The 20,441-nt window shown below is 33.7% G+C and overlaps 1 protein-coding gene across 2 annotated transcripts in view; it reads left to right on the top strand.

Moving 5' to 3' along the window:
• LRP12 (LDL receptor related protein 12) overlaps positions 1 to 20,441 on the top strand; it is a 96,941-nt gene that overhangs the window by 53,289 nt on the left and 23,211 nt on the right. Inside the window, exon 2 of one of the 2 annotated variants that reach the window (XM_054497583.2) lies at positions 2,876 to 2,932. The exons of the other annotated variant lie outside the window; for it this stretch is intronic. Coding sequence (XP_054353558.2) covers positions 2,876 to 2,932 — 57 coding nt within the window. The remainder of the gene's footprint in view (positions 1 to 2,875; positions 2,933 to 20,441) is intronic. 2 annotated transcript variants of the gene reach the window in all.

Genomic DNA, 20,441 nt, shown 5'->3' with positions numbered 1-20,441 from the left:
CTGCTGGTAACCTAGAAATAATTGAAAGTGACATCTTTGTAAAAATATTTTTTAGAATGGCAGTACACATAAATTAAGTAGCCCACTTCTTCAAGTGATGTTCAGAAGCAGAAACATCACTTTGATGTTAACAGAAATTATCACTGATTTCTTTTAACTTCTAAATAGGATTGTTTTTAAACTAGAGTAAATGTATGAGAAATTAATTAGCAGTATCATGTTTTCTGTTTTAAAGTGTTAACCAGTTTTTAAAATCATTAATACTTTAATGAAATTTTAATATGTTATAATTAGCATGGTATTTACCAGATTTCTGTTTATCCAGAATGATGGGAATGAACTATATATTCTGTTCACCTGTTTCTCCTTTTTTGTAATATAAATAAAATTTTTAAAGAAATCTGTGCCTGTTTGTAACAAATTTGGCCAATGCTATAGTATACAATTCAAATCTTCCTCTCTAATTCCAGTTCCAGAGGTTTTCCTCCACATCAGTGTTATACCCTTAGGCTCATCAGTGTTTATATAAATGCATAGACATACATATGACATGTTTAACATCTGCATATTATAAACTATACATACATAATTTTAAAGTTAAAATTAAATCATACTTTACTGCTCATCTGAAACATTTTTAACTTAATATGTGTACCTATCCAAGTTAGCACATATATAATTATTTGTTTATTGAATATTTTATTATAAGGCTATATCAGTTTATTCCTGTGCATGTTGATAATAGTTTTAGATTTTTTTTTTTTTACTATCGTAAAGAATTTCACTAAGCCCTATAAAGGTAGGTATTATCTCCATTTTAAAACATGAAATTGAGGCACAGAGAGATTGGATAACTTGCCCTAAATTGCACAGCAGGTAAGGAATGGAGCTGGTTTTAGAATCCTGGCAATATAGCTCAGAATCCACAATTTTCAGTATTACATTATGCTGCTTTTTTGCCTTCTGTTTTTGCTCTGTTTACCAAACTGGAAAAAAGATTTCATGTTTAAAATGTATCTAAACTGGGTGTGATAGTACACTCCTGTAGTCCCAGCTGCTCGGGAGGCTAAGGTAGGAGGATTGCTTGAGCCCAGGAGTTCTAGTCCAGCCTGGGCAACATAGTCAGACCCTGTCTCTTTTTTAAAAAAGTAAAATCTGATATTAAAACTCTCCTGAGCATAATATGCTATCTTACGGATACTGGAAACGTTAGTATCACAAATTATGTAGCTGTGATTTGTAGCAATGTATAATATAGAAGTAGAAGATTTAAGCCCAAACCTTACCAGTGCTTCTCAAACTTTAATGTGCGTATAGATCACTAAGTGTGCATATAAATTCAGATTCCATAATCTGGAATGAGCCTGAGTCTCTGCATTTCTAGCACACTCCCAAGGTGGCCAGTACTGCTAGTCTACTTGTGAGTAGCAAGGATTTAGGCAGTTTATACTGACCTTTGGCAAACCTTGTTAGGTGTTTTATTGAATCAGTTTCATGTTTTGTTTCTGCTGCCTGTTTTTATAAGTTGTGTGTGGTAAAGAAATGGGTACAGTCTTTCTAGTCATTTCAGTTCTGTATGTGTGACATTTAACAATAAACGGGAAAAAGAAATTGTGCCTTTTTTGGCATCAATGCACAGTACTTAAAATGAATATAATCATTTATTTGTATACTTCATATGGCCTTCCCACCTATCTCATCATTTCCACTGTTTCATTCTTAATTGAGGGAAATATAATGTATGTTTTCATTTTGAAGGGTATAGCTGTAGTTGAACCAAAAATATTGTTTTATCACAGTTATTTTTTCTTTAGTAACAATAATATACTTTACACAGTTAAAAAAATCAACACCTGTTCAATGCTATGTGCCAGGCACTATATCAAGTGCTTAATGGGCATGATTTCATTTTAATAATCAGGACATCCCTCATTTATTCATCTTTCAGCTATTTGTGCACCTCCTCTGTATCAGGAACTGTGCCTGCAGTGGGAAGCCAAATAAACACAAATTCTGTTCTCCTACAGCTTAGTGCATTGGGGTGGGGGGTGCAATACAATATTCAAGCAATTATAGAAGTGTGATACTTGTAAAAAAAAAAGTTGTTAATTACAATATTTGCTATTTTCTCCACTCTCAACCATGAAAGAAAATTCTGCGTTTGCCTTCTAAGCTTTTTCTGACTAGCTTCCTTCCCCACCTGACTCCAAGGAGAATTCTTTGTCTGTTCGGTTTCTGAGCTGTTGTGATGCCAGATCCAACTAATGGGTAAAGAGAGAAACCTTTAGAACTAATGATGTATAAAATACAAAATTTTAAGACAAATATCTGAAGAGACATTGCTTACATTAATTTGAGGGAGTAAATATTCCCAATACTTAAGATTGTTAGAATTGTTGGTGAGAAAAATTTGAAAGATTTTTTTGAAGATTTAGAAGACAATGCAAGACTTTTTTTTTTTTTTAAGTACCAACATATGTGGCCCTGACAGAAATTACACCGGCTTGTGGCTAATTTGGACACGCTTTTAGGGGAATGCTATTTTTAACAAGCTGTGTTCTCTTTTTTCTTGTAGCAGTACTGACTTCCCTTTTGATTATTAATTGATAGAAAATTCTTTCTGATGTTGATCAGATCTATCTTTTTGACCTTTATATATAACACTACATTGTTGAGATTTCCAAAATGTTTGTTTTCCCCATTGCTATTATGATTTTGAGCTTCCTAGTATTGTCTTGAAGATTATTATAAGAAACTTTAGCTTCTCAGTATTAAAAGGAGCTCTATGTAGTTGTTTCTCTTTTAAAGGGAGGATCTGAAAAAATTTTGTAAATTTTATCTTGGATATTAGTTTATTCATTATGTTTAATTTTAGGAAATGGTGCTCTTGCAGAACATTCTGAAAATGTGCATATTTCAGGAGTGTCAACTGGTAAGTCATTTTTTGTAATGTTTAAATTTCATGCATGACTTATATGGTAAATATTGAAAGCCACCTGGTATCTTACGAAGTGATATTTGGCTATAAAAATTATTACTGCTTTTTGCAGCATGTAATAAGGAATGAAGTAACTGGAACATGGAGAAATTCTCATAAGATAAAACTGATACTTGCATGCCCATGGATTGATTATACTTTTCCAAATGGACTGCATAATTATTTTTTCATACAAACATTGAACCTAGAGAAAAGTTAGCTCAAGTTGAATTAGTATTTTCTTTCCATACAAAGTTATATGAAATGAAATGTACTGAAATGTGATTTTGAATGCTATCCCTAGGATTAGAGCCTTAGAAATTCAGCTTTTTGCTTGATTTTTAGATTATAGTACTACTCTACATAAAACTATTGTATTTGAGCGCACAGTTTATTTGCTGTTAAAAGCAACACAATATACTTGTGTCCATGAAATTCAGAAATTCATCATTGAAGTTAATGTATTTTTTATACCCATCTAGGCTTTTATAACTTATAATTACTTTATAACTTTATAATTACTTAAATACTTATAACTACTAAAATTTTTATTCTTAGGACACTTCCACATCTCTGTTACCATTTTTGCTGTCAACCACAGTTACTAGGAGAACTAAAATATGTATTTTTGCATATATTGAAATAGATTTTCTTACTGTTCATTTATTATTTCCCTATATTGATAAGTTTTGTGTGGTTAAAACTGTACTTAGTGTATTTATCAATGCATTGATTAACCTCTTTGTGTCATCTTGTAATTTGTTTGGTTCTTTTTTCCTCACATGAAGCAAATCTTGTTCTGTTGTTTTATGTCTGACTTTGTATTCAGAAAGTTAATAGAATTAACAAATACTCTAAGGGTTGGTATGCCCTAGTCAAACACATCAACAAGCCCAACAAGCCTAGTTTCCTGAAAATGCAAAGCAAGTGCTTCAGTGTCTGCATTAATTTTTTTTCATAGTTTGTTTCACTTTTTTAAAAATACGTTCTCAAATGATATATAATTGTATATATCAAATAACAGGTTATTTTAAAGATGGCCTTCTCCCTTTTTCTTTGCATTTTGAATAGTTAATGAGAATTATAATTACTTTTCCAAGTTGTAACTATAAAGTATGTTTGTTTACAAACATTTTAATTTATACAACCAAATGGTTACTGTTTAATTCAGTAGTTTTCAAAAGTTTTGGTCTCAGGACCCATTATAAACTTTAAAAACTACTGAGGCCTGTTTTAGTCTACGTGCGCTGCTGCAACAAAATACTACTGTGGATGGCTTAAATAACAGACATCAATTTTTCTCACAGTTCTGGAAGTCCAAGATCAAAGTGCTGGCAGGGTTGGTTCCTGGTGAGACTTCTTTTCCTGGCCTGTAGATGGCCACCTTCTCATTGTGTCGTCACATGGCCTTTTTTCTATGAATGTTCAGAGAAAGCAAGAGGTCTCTTGTGCCTCTTCTTCTAATAAGAACATGAGTCCTATGGTATTAGGGCCCCATCCTTATGACCTCATTTAACCTCAGTTACCTCCTTAAAGACTGTGTCTCCAAATACAGTCACATTGGGATTTAGGGCTTCCACATATGGGCTTGAGGGGGGACACAATTAAGTCCATAACAAGGACTTAAAAGAGTTTTTGTTTATATGGGCTACAGCTACCAATATTTACTATGTTAGAAATTAAAACTGCGAATTTGTTTTAAAACTCAGTAGTTCAATTAAAAATAACAGTAACCTATTGCATGTTTACATCAATACTTAGTATAGTTTTATGAAAAATATATATTTCAAAACAAAAAACATCAATAAGAATAGAATTGTTTTATAATTTTATAAAGTAATGATTGGCTTAAAAGAAGATAGCTAGATTCTCATATCTGTTTCCGCATTCAGTCCTTTGCAACATCATGCTTTGTTTGACATACTAGGAGACAGGCCAGCCTCACAGTGATGTATAATTGGAAAAGAAAGGAATATTTTAATAGCGTTTTTCAGATAATTGTGACTATTCTGTGATACTACACCAAAACTCAACAAGAGGTAGTTTCTTTAAGGTTAGTTGCAATGTGGCGTCTGAAACCATATCATTGAGCATTTTGTGCTCTGTTACATTAAAATCTAATTGGGTCTTTCTTACCCTTTGAATCAATTTTCTTACCATGTATGCTTTTATAATGTGCATTGATCACTTGCAAATGCAGATTTGCTGAGTTATGCAGATTATTACAGAGTATGAGAAGTTATGAAAATTTGGAAATTTGGACAGATATAGTACTATATTCTGAATTTTATGTCAACTCATCAAGGGTTAGATTATACTTATTTTTAGCTGTTTACTTGTGATTAGACCACTAGGCTCTTCTTGAGCATTGATAATACCCTTAAATAAATTTCTGTTTGAAAAAAGAAATCAGCAGTAAAGATATTTTACATTTTTTAATCGTTTTTTTCTTCTGAATTTCAGATACACATTTAGAAATATGTATTAGTTTTCTAGGGCTACCATAACAAAACATCCCGGTCTAGGTAACTTAAACAACATGAATTTATTTTCTCACTATTTTGCAGGCCAGAGTTCTGAGACTCAGGTGTCAGCAGGGTTGGTTTCTTCTGAGTTCTTTCTCTTTGGCTTATAAATGGGTGTCTTCTTACTGTCTTCACATAGTGTCCCCTCTGTGTGTGTTGTCCTGATCTCCTCTTCTTATAAGGACACCAGTCATTGGTTTAGGGCCACACATATGACCTCATTTTAACTTTAACTCTTTAACTCTGTAAAGACTCTCTCTCCAAATCCAGTTACGTTCTGATGTACTAGGGTTAGACTCTAAAATATGAGTTTTGGAGGCAACACATTTCAGGCCATAACAAAATGTGTGTTTTAATTAAATATATTTATACGTCAATAAAATACTGCATTTCAGAAGTGAGTAAAACCTTATTCAAGGCTTATTTTTTCTAAAGTCTCATCTTACAAAATCTTTCTAACAGAATGAGAATAATAATACATGAAATCTATTCCAATTATATTATTAAAAATAAATGGATGCTGTTTCCAAAGGTATGTCTGGGTACACAGAGTCATTGCTGTTTTTTTGTTTTGTTTTGTTTTTTGAGATTGAGTCTCACTCTGTCTGTTGGCCAGGCTGGAGTACAGTGGTATGATCTCAGTTCACTACGACCTCTGCCTCCTGGGTTCAAGCGATTCTCCTGCCCCAGTCTCCCAAGTAGCTGGGACTACAGGTGTGCGCCACCATGCCCAGCTAATTTTTGTATTTTTAATAGAGATGTGGTTTCACTATGTTGGGCCAGGCTGGTCTCAAACTCCTGACTTCAAGTGATCCGCCCACCTTGGTCTCCCAAAGTGCTGGCATTACAGGCATGAGCCACTGTGCCCAGCCTCATTGCATTTTTTCTATGGCCAGTACGGAGCTATAGATGTAATGTTTAATAGAGTATAAGCTTTCTGAAATCCTTGCATCCTCAGTAGAAAGTAGGGCCCCTTCAGTGCTGGTCTAAATGGAGAGCTAGCCTTTGGAAGAATCTCAAAATGTAGGACTTGCTTTCTGTTGAGATCAGCAAGCAACACAAATGGTGAGATGCTTCAGTATTCTGTGCTGCCATCTATTTCTGCTCTTCCCCTGCTCTTTTCACCTCTGCTACTCCATTTGCCGGTGCTCAGTGCCCTGCTGGATTGTCGTTTGCACTTTGGAAAGTATATTGATGATTTTAGAAAGAATTTTAATTGTCTGCACCTAGTGTTATCAGGTAATTTATTTTCCAAATCAGGACACTTTGAAAGCGAAATAATACATTATTTTTAATTATGCTGCACCAGTGACAAAACCAGGACTGTTCTGGACAAATCAGGCTGTATAGTCACCCTGTTGGCAATGAATTCAATTCATTTAACATGTATCAAGCACCTGATAGAACCTGGTGCCAAGGAGGGTGAAAGTAAGTGGTGAGTAAAATATTCTTCTCTCAAGGAACTTATCACTTAGTAGCAGAAGTAAATGTGCAAACTGTACCTATAATATGGTCTTAATGTACTAAGGCACATTATGGCAAATAATGAACATATTAAGTTAGAATATGAATTTGTAAAAAGCCTAGTTATAATATCTGGTGAGTAGTAAATGACTTAATATTAACTTTTCTTATTAGGCATAGTATTAAGGGCTTCATTTTGTTTACTCATGAATTTTTGGGGGAATTACTAATTTCTAATTAATAATATATTTTTGGTTCTTGTGCTTGGAATAATTTGTTCTGTTTTTAATATTCTGTTTATTTCCATCTTCTTCCTCCTCAAATCCTTGCTGGGAAAGATAAATCTTTGCCTTTTTGCTCGTTCTGATGCTACAGGGTTGGCATAAGAAATTGTAGTTAAATTATCAAAAAGTATGTATCTAGTTGTTATATAATGGGAAAGAATATTGGATAAAATCTTAATTTTTGTACTTACTTTAATTTAGAACTTTTCTTAGTCCAGAATTTTAAATCTCTCTTCATATATAAACTAGAGAAAGGAGAAAAGACAAATGGTATTTTTATAAATTTAATAATATATGAAAATCATTATGAATTATACCACAGAAACTGCCAAGTAATTTAATTGCATACATGAGAGAGTAGGAAGGCTCTTTTAATCGCTTTTTTAAAAAGTGTCTAAATTATATGTTTCTTTTTGAAATGTTTAAAATTACCAAATTACAGCTCATCTGCTACATAGAATGAAATATATCTTATGTCAAGTTGATTTACCACAAGGCCCTTGTACACATTAAACAAATATATTTGATTTTTTAAAATATATCTACTTTAAACTGAATTACTCTGTAATCTATGATATTGACTTTAATCAGTATATTCTAGAAATAATTTGTGCTGTCTTTATTCTTGATTACTTCTAAGTCAAGTTTTTTGTTTTCACAAATTCGATTACACAAGTTGCATTAAACATTTAGAAAAAAGCAAAAAGATTAAGAAAATCACCCATTAACCCTACCTTCCTACAATAATTAATAGTAGTATATTAAATTTTTTATTTGTCCTTTTGTGTACATACCTTAAAAATAATTGTATATGCATTTGAATTATCCCTAATTTTATCTCCTGCTCTTTCTGTTTAACACTATGTACATTTTTCCCTTAGTCTTCATATTCATTATTTTAATGCCTGCATAAAATTTCTATCATGTGACTTCATTACAATGGGTTGTTTCCAATGGATTTTGCCTAATTTGGATCATGCTCAAGAGACATATTCATATACAGTTGACCCTTGAACAACATGGCGGTTAGGGGCACCAATTCTCTGCATAGTGGAAGAAAAGCCATATGTAATTGTTGATTCTCCAAAAGTTTAAGTACTCAATAGCATGCTGTTGACTGGAAATCTTAACAACAACATAAACATTCAAATAAATTTATGTACGTTATGTGTATTAAATACTGTATTCTTTTTTTTTTTTTTTTGAGACAGGGTCTGACTTTGTCACCCAGGCTGGAGTGCAGTGGCATGATCTCAGCCCACTGCAACCTCCACCTCCTGGGCTCAAGCCATCCTCCCACCTCAGCCTCCCAAGTAGCTGGGACTACAGGTGTGCACCACATGCCCAGCCAATTTTTGTTTTTGTAGAGACGGGGTTTTGCCATGTTGCCCAGGCTGGTCTTGAACTTGTGAGTGCAAGTGATCTGCCCACCTTGGCCTCCCAAAGTGCTGGTAACACAGGTGTGAGCCACCATGCCCAGGCTTAAATGCTGTATTCTTAAAGTTAGCTAGAGAAAAGAAAATGTTATTAAGAAAATCATAAGAGAAAATCCATTTACAGTATGCTGCTGTATTTATTGATAGCATAAGTTTACACTATCTATTTACAGATGAGTCATCTGTCTGATAAGGTGGGCAGCTGCAGTTGCAGACCTCAGTCTACAGTACATATCAAGCAATTCAGCTTTTTCTTGTAATGTCATGACTTTTCTTTGCTTCTTGGGAGCACTTGCAACATCACTAGTGGCACTTTGTATGGATCCCATGGTGTTATTTGGGGTTTATGGTATTGCACTAAACACAATGAAAAATACGCGAGAACCACCAGAGATCACATTATACTGTGACACACAATTTACTGGAGATACCAACTGCTCACATGGAGATGATTAGCATCACACAGCGATTTAAGCAGATACTTGCAAATTGAGCTCACCAAAATAGCAATGGGAGGTGGCTACAGAATTATTAGTTGTATAGTATGTCCTATAATTAATTTTATTCAGTTATGATTTAGTATTCATCTTTATACTTCTCTTGAATGTAAATGGTGCTGTATGTGGTCTGCAAGTGTTTGTGTAGGTTTTGATAAATTCTAACTCTTTATAATAGGTTAATGTATTTTTTATGGTAGTAAATGATAGACTAGTATTTTACATATATATGCATTCATGATATACCTAATTTTTTTTCAAAATTTTCAGTCTATGTGATTTGTCTGCAAGGTTTTTCAAATTGTCACAAATCTCCAAAAATTTTTCCAATGTATTTGTTGAAAAAAATCCATGTATAAGTGGACTTACACAATTCAAACCCATGTTGTTCAAGGGTCAACTGTATATCTAGCCTTTTTTATTTCTAAGAATATTTCCTTAGCATACATTTCTGAAAGTGAAATTACTGTATCACAGGTCATGAATAATTTAATGACTCTAGAAACTTTTTGACAGATTGCCTTCCAAAAAGGATGTACTAATTTACACAGTTGTCTGCATTTACTTTCAGTACAATGATGTTTTTCTTGCTTAACTTTTTTTGTTATTATGTTTCCATTAAAGTCTCAACCTTTTATTTTCTGTCAAACGGTTTTTTTTTTTTTTTAAAGTAACATTTTCTTTTCTTCTTGATTCATGGCCTGGAGTTGTAACATCGCAAAGAATAAGAGAATGAGATTTGCTTTCCTTTATAGTTAGGCAAAAACTAGCCTCAAGTTTATAAAATATTTTCTGGTTGCTAATAAGAACAGATGTTAAGGCTTGCTGCTTTCTCAGGCAGAAGCTTTTTTTACATAGGAAGATTAACATGGTATTTCCAATTACCAATGATACAACTTCCAAATATTCCTACCTTTTAATGATAGCTGAAGTCTCTGTGTGAGGTTAGCTTGATTTTGAGTCTACTCCGCATTTGACTTAGAATCTTTTGTCAGGCAAATCTGACATTTCTGAGAGCTGACAGAGAATATTTACTTAGGAAGTTTCTTTCTTAATCCTTATTCATATTAACTGAATTAGCAGAGTATATAAAATAGACTTCAGATAGTTTTTAAGTATTGTTTATGCTGTCAGAATTTTATTCTATCAAAATCATCACCCTTTCTTGCTTTTATGTATTTGCATTTTATAGTTTCTATTCTAATATTCGAAGGCCTAGCACATTGCTAATCCTGTATGCCTTTTACAACTAATAATTTAGTTATGGCCTTTAAAATAGGGACATATTTTCTAAATTGCAATAAATTTGCTTTCAGATTAGTTAACATTTTGTGATAATGGAGAGTACTAAATTAAAATGGCTTTTGTTTTTAACCACAGCTTTGGGCTTAAATATTATAACATGGTATTTTGAAATTTTCCTGGAAGAATATCTAGTCTGATAAAGCTTTTATTATCCTAGAATGTTTAAGATCTTCCAAATAAAGAATCTGAAAGGAAATAAAGCTTAAATTGTAATTATCTCTGATAGAAGTTTACAATTATTTTTTAAATATAGAAAAGTTACATGAAAAAGTAGCAGGTCAAGTGGTCCTTTGCACCTTTCCTATGTAATTTTAATATTATTTTGCAATTATTCAATTAGGTACCTGGACCTCTTGTTAAAGTTACTAAGAAGAATTTCACTAGTTCTTTTGACCAGTGTTATAAAAATGTCTTTCATCCATGTTTCAGATGAAGAAAAGAAAGAAGCCTTATTACATTTTAGTTGATTATTAATACATTAGGGTTTTTAGGATTTCAGAATATAAAAACAGAACATAGTGTGAACCCAAGAAGCTATCCTTTATATAAAGAAAATGAGTAGGGAATATAAGACAGAGTACATTCTTGATATATGTTAAAAAAAAACATTAGGATGCTAATAATTTTTAAAGTCATTGTCTACCTTCAGAGTTTACCTCTGAGACACTTAAAGTTTTAAAGTAGTGAACTCCCTTTAAGTTTTGGAAATGAAACTAATGGTGGTATTATTATTTCTATATTATATACTCTATAATTTAATCTTATGGCCAATGTCTTATATGAAACATCTTTATATTATATAATTGTAACCTATTTTATATTATATATCAAATATTTATTGAACAATTATGTATTTATAACAAAATAATTATATGTTATATTTTTATGTTACATTACAGGTTGACTATCCCAAATCTGAAAATCCAAAAATCAGAATGCTCCAAAATCCAAAACATTTTGAGCAACAACATAACACTCAAAGGAAATGCTCACTGGAGCATTTCACACTTCAGATTTTTGGTTTTGGGATGCTCAACTAGTAAGTATATATCTGTATATATTCCAGAATTTGAAAAAAAAATCAAAATACTTCTGGTCCCAAGGATTTTGGATAAGGAATACTCATTGTATGTTGTAATAAACAATAACCCCAGCATTAGAACAGCACGTGTGAGTACCAGAACTATAGACAGAACAGGTTGTATTGTGACAGGGTATGCAGTGCTTAGATGGTAGAAGTGAAGTTCATCTGATGGATATATCCATTTCATTGAGTGAGCCAAACCTAGTGAAGGTAAAAAGGCAAGCTCTGTTCAAGCATTTGACATTTTCTTTTCCAGTCTGTAACTTTGGGACTAACTCTTCAAAGTGTGATAACATGTTGATTATCTGTAATTTTTGCCAAGGCATGAATTTGAATTGGATGTACTGTGAAACTGGTGTGCAAAAGCCAGTCACTTGGTGGATAAGCAAACTGTACTTGGGTATCAGTTGACTGATAGCCTGATATAAGTAAGGGGGTGATTTGATATTAAACTGCAGTAATAGAAATACAGTATCCAGAACCAAGCAGATGATAGTTCTTTTTTATTCTTCATGCAAACATACTCTGGTATTGTTTATTTCTGGGTACCACCCTTGACAAAAGACACAGTAACTGGAACACTCATAGAAGATGTGAGTATACTAAAAACTGTGTCAAAGCTGATAGAGATGACTTACAAAATCATGAGCTCCAAGGCCAGTTTGTTAGCTTAAGTGAGGATTTCTGCCTTACCTTTTTATGCTTCCAGCCAGAGTCACAGTAACCTTCAAAAATTAGTAATTTTTCCCACTTGGGAAATAGTAGTAGCTTGCTTTAGCATTTTAGTCTTCTGTAGTGCTTAAAATAGGAAAATGTAGGTACCATGTCAGTAATTTTTATACCCTTGCAGGAAAAGAAAGTTGCCCTCATAAGCCCTTTAAAAAAGGCGTAAAAGGATGAATCTTCTCTATTCATCTTACGTTATGCATTGTTAGCAAAATCCTAAATTATTCTTACTAAGAAATTTCAGGGTGAAGCTGGCTAGTGAGTTCCATTTTAGGTGGGTATATTCAGTTTCTTTGCTCTCCTCATCTTCATTCATACTGTGCTATGACCCTGTTTTTTTTTAATTTCTCCTTCTGTCTTTATATTTTTGCCTCTTCTGACTTTATGTTTTATTTTACTGCCACACAGTAAAATAAAAGGTCACATTAGTGACCTTTAAGATACCAAGAAATTACCTGCCTTGATTACAGCTGATAGCCAAGTAAAATATTTTGATCCTTAAAGAATGTCACTTAGAATAATATGAATAAATATACTGCTGTATTCAGTCTTAAACATCAGTACTAATGCAGAAGAATATTTAAATTATAAACAGCTGGATATAAGATTTCCTACTTGCCATGGCACTTGCGGTTTCTAATAATAAGTCTCAGAGTAATGAGAGTCCTAAGTGGGAGTGATGGATTAATACCATTTTTTCTGCTTGCCTGATTCTTGTCTTTCAAGTCATAATTAAAACCTTTCCCATCTTAGACTAGTAAATATTGCTACAAGTTGAGCATCCCTAATCTAAAAATCTGAAATTTGAAATGCTCCAGAATCTTTTAGAGCACTGACATGATGCTCACAGGAAATACTCATTGAAGCATTTCAGATTTTGGATTAGGGATGTTCAACCAGTATGTATGTGCAAATATTCCAAATTTTGAAATCCAAAACACTTTTGGTCCCAAGCATTTTGGATTAGGGATACTCAACCTATGTTCAAGTGCTAGTAATTATTCCCATACAGGGAGAAGTTCAGTTTTCTAACTTCTTTTTTAAAAAGAATGAAATTTGGAGTAATTCTAAGGAAATGTTACTCATGTTCAATCTCTGTCCCCTTCCAACTCTGTCCATCCTCAAAATGTTGACTGTTCCGACATTCACATTATGACGCAGCTTAGCTCAGGTCCCAGGGAGTCAGAAAACCCCATTTAAAGAGTCTGGAGGGTCAGAGAAATCAGGACACTATTTAGGCAACAAACACAGTCAAGATACAGGAAGAGGACTTTTGAATCAAAGTCATTTCTGCCTAGCTGTGGGCATATGTTTCCTGTTCAGGTTACACGGCTTAGTTATGTTATACATGGCAGTCCAACAAAGGGCAATTATAGTACTCTAACTTATTTTTCTTGCAGATTCCAACAGTTGGTCACTTGCCTTGTATTCTCAGTGGCCCATAGACTCTGCTGAACATGCATGCTTTCCAGACTGTCCATTATTTGTCTGTCCGTTGCTCTTTCCTTTGAAATGTCTCCCTCAGCCTCCACTTCATCCCCTTATTGTTACTATTCTACTCTTTGCCCTAAGCATCTTACCCATAATTAACTATATGTATATATGTTCTCTTATCATTAAAAGTAGGTTCTAGAATGCTGTTTGTAAAATTTTTAATACCAAGGATACTAAGAAGCTGGTCAGTTCTGCCTGTAGTTCTTAGATAATGTGTAACAAATAAGGAATCAATCTTTAGAAGCTTTAAAACTACTAACTATACTTATTTTCTCTGTGTTATTATAGATTATCTACCCTTTCTATCCATGTTAATGTAGGACCAATAGTTCATTTTTCTAGAATAGACCACTTTTGTCATTTAAATGCTATTGAAACCGCTCCCTTCCACCTCCCTGGTAATTTTTCCAGATGTTATAGGGAGTTCATTAGTGGGCAGCAGTTTGCCTTAGTGGTTAAGAATACAGCTTTTATGAAGCCTCTTGCCTGGGTTCCATCCCAGCTCTGAGACTTACAGCTTTTTTGTGACCTTAGAAAAATTACCAAATTTCTCTGTGCCTCCATTTTTTTCTTATCTGTTAAATAGGGATAATAATAATAAATATTAAAGTACCTGACAGGTAGTAAGAGTTCAATAAGTGTTAGGTAATTTTATAACATTATCATCAGCTGTGGATCCAAGGCCTGCATACATGCTTCACTTTAATGATACTTACAGTTCTTGGACTTGGAAACCATGTATTTCTGACTTGAAGCAGAAATCTCATCCTCAGCACTATGTGTCATACTTAGCCTTTTAAGTTTTCAAACTGCTGTTATTTTCCTAAATTAACAGTAGGCCAGGAGGTACCTGATTTTCATGCTAATCATCTAACTACATACTCTGGTTTTTCCATGTCTGGGTGCCTTTAGTTGTTTGCATAAGCATAATATTTTCCATGTATTGAATGATTCACTTGTTAACTTTCAGAATAATTTTTACTCTCATCCCATATGGCCATTCAATCCAGACACCATTTGCTTACCAAATTTTTATTTTGGAGATGGTGGGTTTCTTTAAGTACATTTATTTCCATTGGAATCAAATCCTTCTTACTAGTTTTCAACACTTGGAATTGCTTTTGTATTCATCAGCCATAATGGAATTAATATTCTTTATAATACACTCTATACAGTACTCTGAAAAATGAAATGGCCAAATGACACTAACCACCGTTACCTATATATGCTATTATCCTTTGCTTATGAACAGAGTGAGCATGATTTTGCTCTATTTTGCTCTATCGTGAAACTTTCATAAAGTAAAATTGTACAAAAAGATGAGTTTTTATAATTGCCTTTTAGGTGATCTCTTTGCCTCACTGGTTTCTCTTCCCTCGATAACCTTTACAAAATACTTGGATCACATCACTTCCTTTTGTAGTAGGTCTGTCGTGGCTTGACTGCTGTCTATAGAATTTGGGTCATTAAATTCTTTTAACTAGTTTAGAGTATGTTTTTCTGTGGCTCTACCAACTTCTCTTCTATGAAAGAAATCTTTTGTTCGTAGTCAAGCATAACCTTCTCTGTTCTATACTTGTATAATATAGGTTTTTGGTCGGCCTTTGTTTCTGCTTAATAACACCATGTGTTTAACTGAACATGTGATACTTTGCCTAAAATTACTTGTTATGCATTATATCATGTAGTACTGTATTATCTGGTATGCTGTCATATTAACTGTTATATGCTTCTTGGATTCAGTTAAAAAGTATATGTCATTGTTATAAAACTATAATTTCCATGAGAGTATGAGTTCTCTATTTCTTTTGTGCTCTTCATATGTGTCTTATGAAGTTAGGTGGTCAGTAAACATAAACAGACATTTACTTGCATTTCAGTTTTGTGATTTATTAAAATCAAAGTCACAAAGATTTCACATAACTTTTAGTTTCAACTACTTTTTGTCATGAAGTATCAACTCTTGTCAGTTTTAAAAAACCCAGTTCTTCATCTGTGGAGCAGGAAATTATACTTTTTCTTTGACAGTAGTTCAGCTCTAATTGTAAATATCTTATGTATTTTTTCTGTAATTTTTTAGGTGTTTTGAAACTATGAAATCTCAAATTGTAAGACAGCTTGACATTATTTTGAAGTGATCCTCCCTCTTTCATGTGTCTTCTTAATAGAGGCTGTTTGAGCACTGCCAATTTTTTAAATAATTGATTTAAAGATAATAAGTATGATGCATTAATCTAGTTTTAAAACCATAGTCCTGTGCTTTTCTGTAGGATTATTAAAATAGTATAAGTATAAACATGAAGAAGTCTTCAGTGTTTCATCAGTTAACTTTGCCCTGTTTTCTAAACTATACAGTGAGATCTTTATATTTTAAACGAGAAAACTAATACCAAAATCTTAAGAACTCCATCAGAGAATCTCTACCTATTCATTCTGCAGTTAATTCTCCCTTTCTTAATTGACAACATACATGATAAATTTTAAAAATATGTATTCAGTTAATCTTTTCATATAGCTTAACCATTAGCATTATAATAATGTCATTGTCTTTTTTTTTTTTCATTTCAGATGTCCTATACGCTACTTCAACTGTAAATTAAATAGGCTTTTGTGGGGGCTAGTCAGATAGCCTGTAGGTTCCTACTAAGAAGATGCTATCCACGTTTGAAAGTTGCTATCTTTTGAATAAACATTTTGAACCTCTTTGATTTGGGGATTTCTATTTCTGGGTTATAGAAAATTTATAAAAAGTAGAGATGTACTTGAATATTTGTTTATATCTAAAGATAACTGACCAACGTAAATTAGATGATTTTTGTAGAACAAAAAGTTGATACTGGCAGGGCTTGGTGGCACACACCCGTAATCCCAGTACTCTGCGAGGCCAAGGAGAGTGGATTATTTGAGCTCAAGAGTTCAAGACCAGCCTGGGCAACATAGGGAGACCCCATCTTTATAAAAAAATAAAAATAGTAAATTTAAAACATTGATGCAAGTAATTAAGAGATGTATTAAGGAAGCAAAATGAACAAAGACTAACAAGGCTTCTGAGAAAAGTGTTGGCATAGATCACTTACAACTACATACCTTTGAAGTATAACCCTAGCAAATAAAATATCAATCCAAATACTAGCACAGTCAAATACCTGTGGACATTTACAATTAGAATCAGTCTATATTCTGCAGCCATATATGCATAGGTTCATGCTCCCCCACTTAAAGGTATTTGCTTTTAATGGAGACCAATTTAATCAAAACTAAAAATACACTTCAGGGATATCCCTCATCAATTAAGTTGTTTTGTTTTCATAGTGGTGTGATGTCTTCACATTTCCATCTGCATTTTGCAGCTTCCCAAGATAGCTTAATAGAGACAAAAACCAAGCAGTTATTTTAGCCAAAAAAAGTAACCACATTTTGCAATAAAGAAAGGCAGCTTCTATAGGGTTTTCATATTTTTTCTTAAACTCTGAAAACTTCTACCTCTGTTTATTTCAAATCATTAGCATGCTGGGAATAAGATCTTACACAATTTTGCATTGTACTGACAAGATTTATTTATTTGCCAATTACATATAAACTAATTCTTAAGGAAGAATTAGCCAGACCATAGCTGAAATAACTATGTTTAAGCAATAGAAAAGGTGTGAATAGAATGAATGTAAGCAAAAGAAGGTCAAGTTTGATGTATTTTAAACTGGGAGGATAGTCAAAAGGTAGAAAGATGAAGTTCAAACCATGTAAAGATTTTGATTTCAAACAAAGATTTATTTCCTAAAGTAAAGTTTTGTGAGTATGTGTCCCAACCCTATCCTTCCCATGGCTTTTATCTGTGTCAGGTAACCAGTTAATCATGACATAATTTCTCATTCTTTCGAGTGCATAATGGTGCCCAGCACTTACTAAGTAAACAGTCACACATCCTCTTTCAGTCACTGTCCTCTTTCTTACTTAGCCTGAACACAGCCTTAGTAGCCATCTCAATACAGCATTCCAGGCATTACTACCAACCAGTCTGATTTGGCATATCATGTAATATTGTTTACTGACAGTTTACTGTAATGCAAGCAGTGTGCTATGTCTTTTACCAAAATAATTGTATGTAATCCTTGGAACACCCTGTGTACTAGTATTTTAATCCCCATTTACAAGTGAGGAAATTGAGACTTAGTTTTTTTGGGGTTTTTTTTGTTTGTTTTTTCTGTCGTTTTTTTTGAGACAAAGTCTCGCTCTGTTGCCCAGGCTGGAGTCAGTGGCACGATCTCAGCTCACCGCAACCTCCGCCTCCCGGGTTCAAGCGATTCTCCTGCCTCAGCCTCCTGAGTAGCTGGGACTACAGGTGTGCACCACCACGCCTGGCTAATTTTTTTTTTTTTTTTTTTAAGTAGAGACGGGGTTTCACCATATTGGCCAGGCTGGTCTTGAACTCCTGATCTCATTATCCACCTGCCTCGGCCTCCCAAAGTGCTGAGATTACATGCGTGAGTCACCACGCTTGGCCCGAGACTTAAGTTTTATCTATTTTATCAATATTATAATAAGCCACCTCAAATCTGTAATGTAAAATGAGTAACAGTAATATAAATATAATAAACTAGGAAAAATGAAATTACAGGTTATAGAAGGTACTGGAGCTGAAGTATTAATGATAAGTTGGGACTGGGAAGCCATTTATAAAGCACTGAAATAATAAAAAAATGGAAGACCCAGAGGAGGTCCTTTGGAAGGTTGGGGCAGATGTGTAAGAGATAACAGGCCATGGTTCCCTAAGAAGTGGTGAAAGCAGGCTCAATTTCTAACTGAAATTTCCAGTTTTAATCTCTGTGAGGCCTAACTTATTTCCTGTCCTTGAAAATTCTTGAAAACGCCTGTAGTGTTCTTCAATTTCTTTTTACTTAAGTACCTATTCCATCAACCAAATGCTGCCTGAGACGACGTAGATTCAGAATATAGGATATTCTGAAGACGGATTTGGGAAACACACAGGTCTGATGTTGAATTTGAGGTTAGAATGTCCAGTGGGCATTTGACTATGCAAAGCCTCTGGGTTAAAAATTTTAAACTCATGACCGTAGTTGAAATTGTAAAAGTGGACGAAATCTTCCATTGAGAGTGAGAAGAGCAGAGGGCTTTGGAATTAACCATGAAACCAGTATCAAGGACTGGCTGGCTGGCTGGCCAAGGACAGAGGATCTAGTGCTAGAAAATTAACACATAATAGAGTTAGAAGGAGAATCAGAGGAGGTGATGTCCACAAAGTCTGGGTAGTGCAGTTCCAAGTCTGGGTAGTCAGTGTCAAGTGCTCCAGAAAGATCAAGTACGTTGGGAATGAGTGTCCATTGGATTTAGCGGTGAGGTCACTTATGGCCTTTGCCTGCTAGCATGGTTTCTGTGGAGATAAGGTCAGAATCGAATGTCTATTTCAGTGGATCAGAGAGAAAATGCAAAGGAAGAAAATGAAAAATTTATCAATGTATCCCAATGAGCTATCAGAAATATAGTGGGAAGAGGTGCATGATTGAGGGCTGAAATAGACCTTAGAGGTAATCAAATAGCAACTCCTTATTTCGACACATGAGGAAATTATTAATAGCACCCCCCAAAATTTAGTAGTTTATATTGTGTAAAGCCAGTAAGTGGCAGGTAGAACAGACAGCATCTAGGTCTTCTGATTCCAAATCTGCCAGTATACATAGGCAAACTCTTAACCCAAAAGGGAGTTAAAAATTGCTTTAATGGTTTCTTTTGGCTTTTGAAATGTATTCCTTCTTAGATATAGAAAGGAATACATTATGGCTGTGCTACAGCATATTTGTCTACATACTCAGTGTGTTGTATGTGCAGAAATAGGTTGAAAAAAAGCCACTGGCTAGATCTGGAGCCAAATTCCAAATTCAGTCATGTTGGAAATGTGCATAACTAAATCAATATATATATTTATAACCAATTCAGGAAGAAACTTTAGGATACTATGGTTTTGTTTTTATTAGGAAGAATCATTAATATTTTAAAATAATGTTATGAAAGTACATATTGAATTAGAAATATAAATATTGAATCGTATAATAGCCATTCTTATTTATGGGTGGTATGTCTTATCCCTGGGCCGTTGCATGAAAATAAAATATTCACAAAATGTATTTTTGAGTACCATACTAGAATCTTCAGTTATTGGTATAAGAGCACCACCTATGGGTTTCTCATGTACTTGAAATTTTTTTCCTAAAACAAAACCTAATAAAATTCTTTCTAGTTTTTCCCTATAATTAGTCTATCGATTTAGTCAAAGGTTAGGAATGTTCTTTGTCCTAGATTAATCCCACCTTGTTTTGGGCTGTATGTCACTGCTGTTAGACCATTTAATAAATAGTTGAGTACTTACATGGTAGTACAGCATTATAATTGAGTTAAATGTAATTTAACTCAAAATTGTATTATTCTCTTTAATGTAGGTGGATCTTTTAATAAAAATGAACAATTTTCCATATTCTGGGGAAAGGGCGATGATTGTTTTTGGCTGTTTATTTATATGTTTGCTTATATTTTCATGAACTTAAGATTTCCTTTAGCTTACTACGACTCCAGAATGCTGTGTTAGGAGATAATGAAAAGTCTCGCTCTGTCACCAGGCTGGAGTGCAGTGGCACGA

Source organism: Pongo pygmaeus, chromosome 7, assembly GCF_028885625.2.
Source record: "Pongo pygmaeus isolate AG05252 chromosome 7, NHGRI_mPonPyg2-v2.0_pri, whole genome shotgun sequence".
Taxonomy (NCBI): Eukaryota; Metazoa; Chordata; class Mammalia; order Primates; family Hominidae; genus Pongo; species Pongo pygmaeus.
This window is presented reverse-complemented; position numbering and strand designations above follow the sequence as displayed.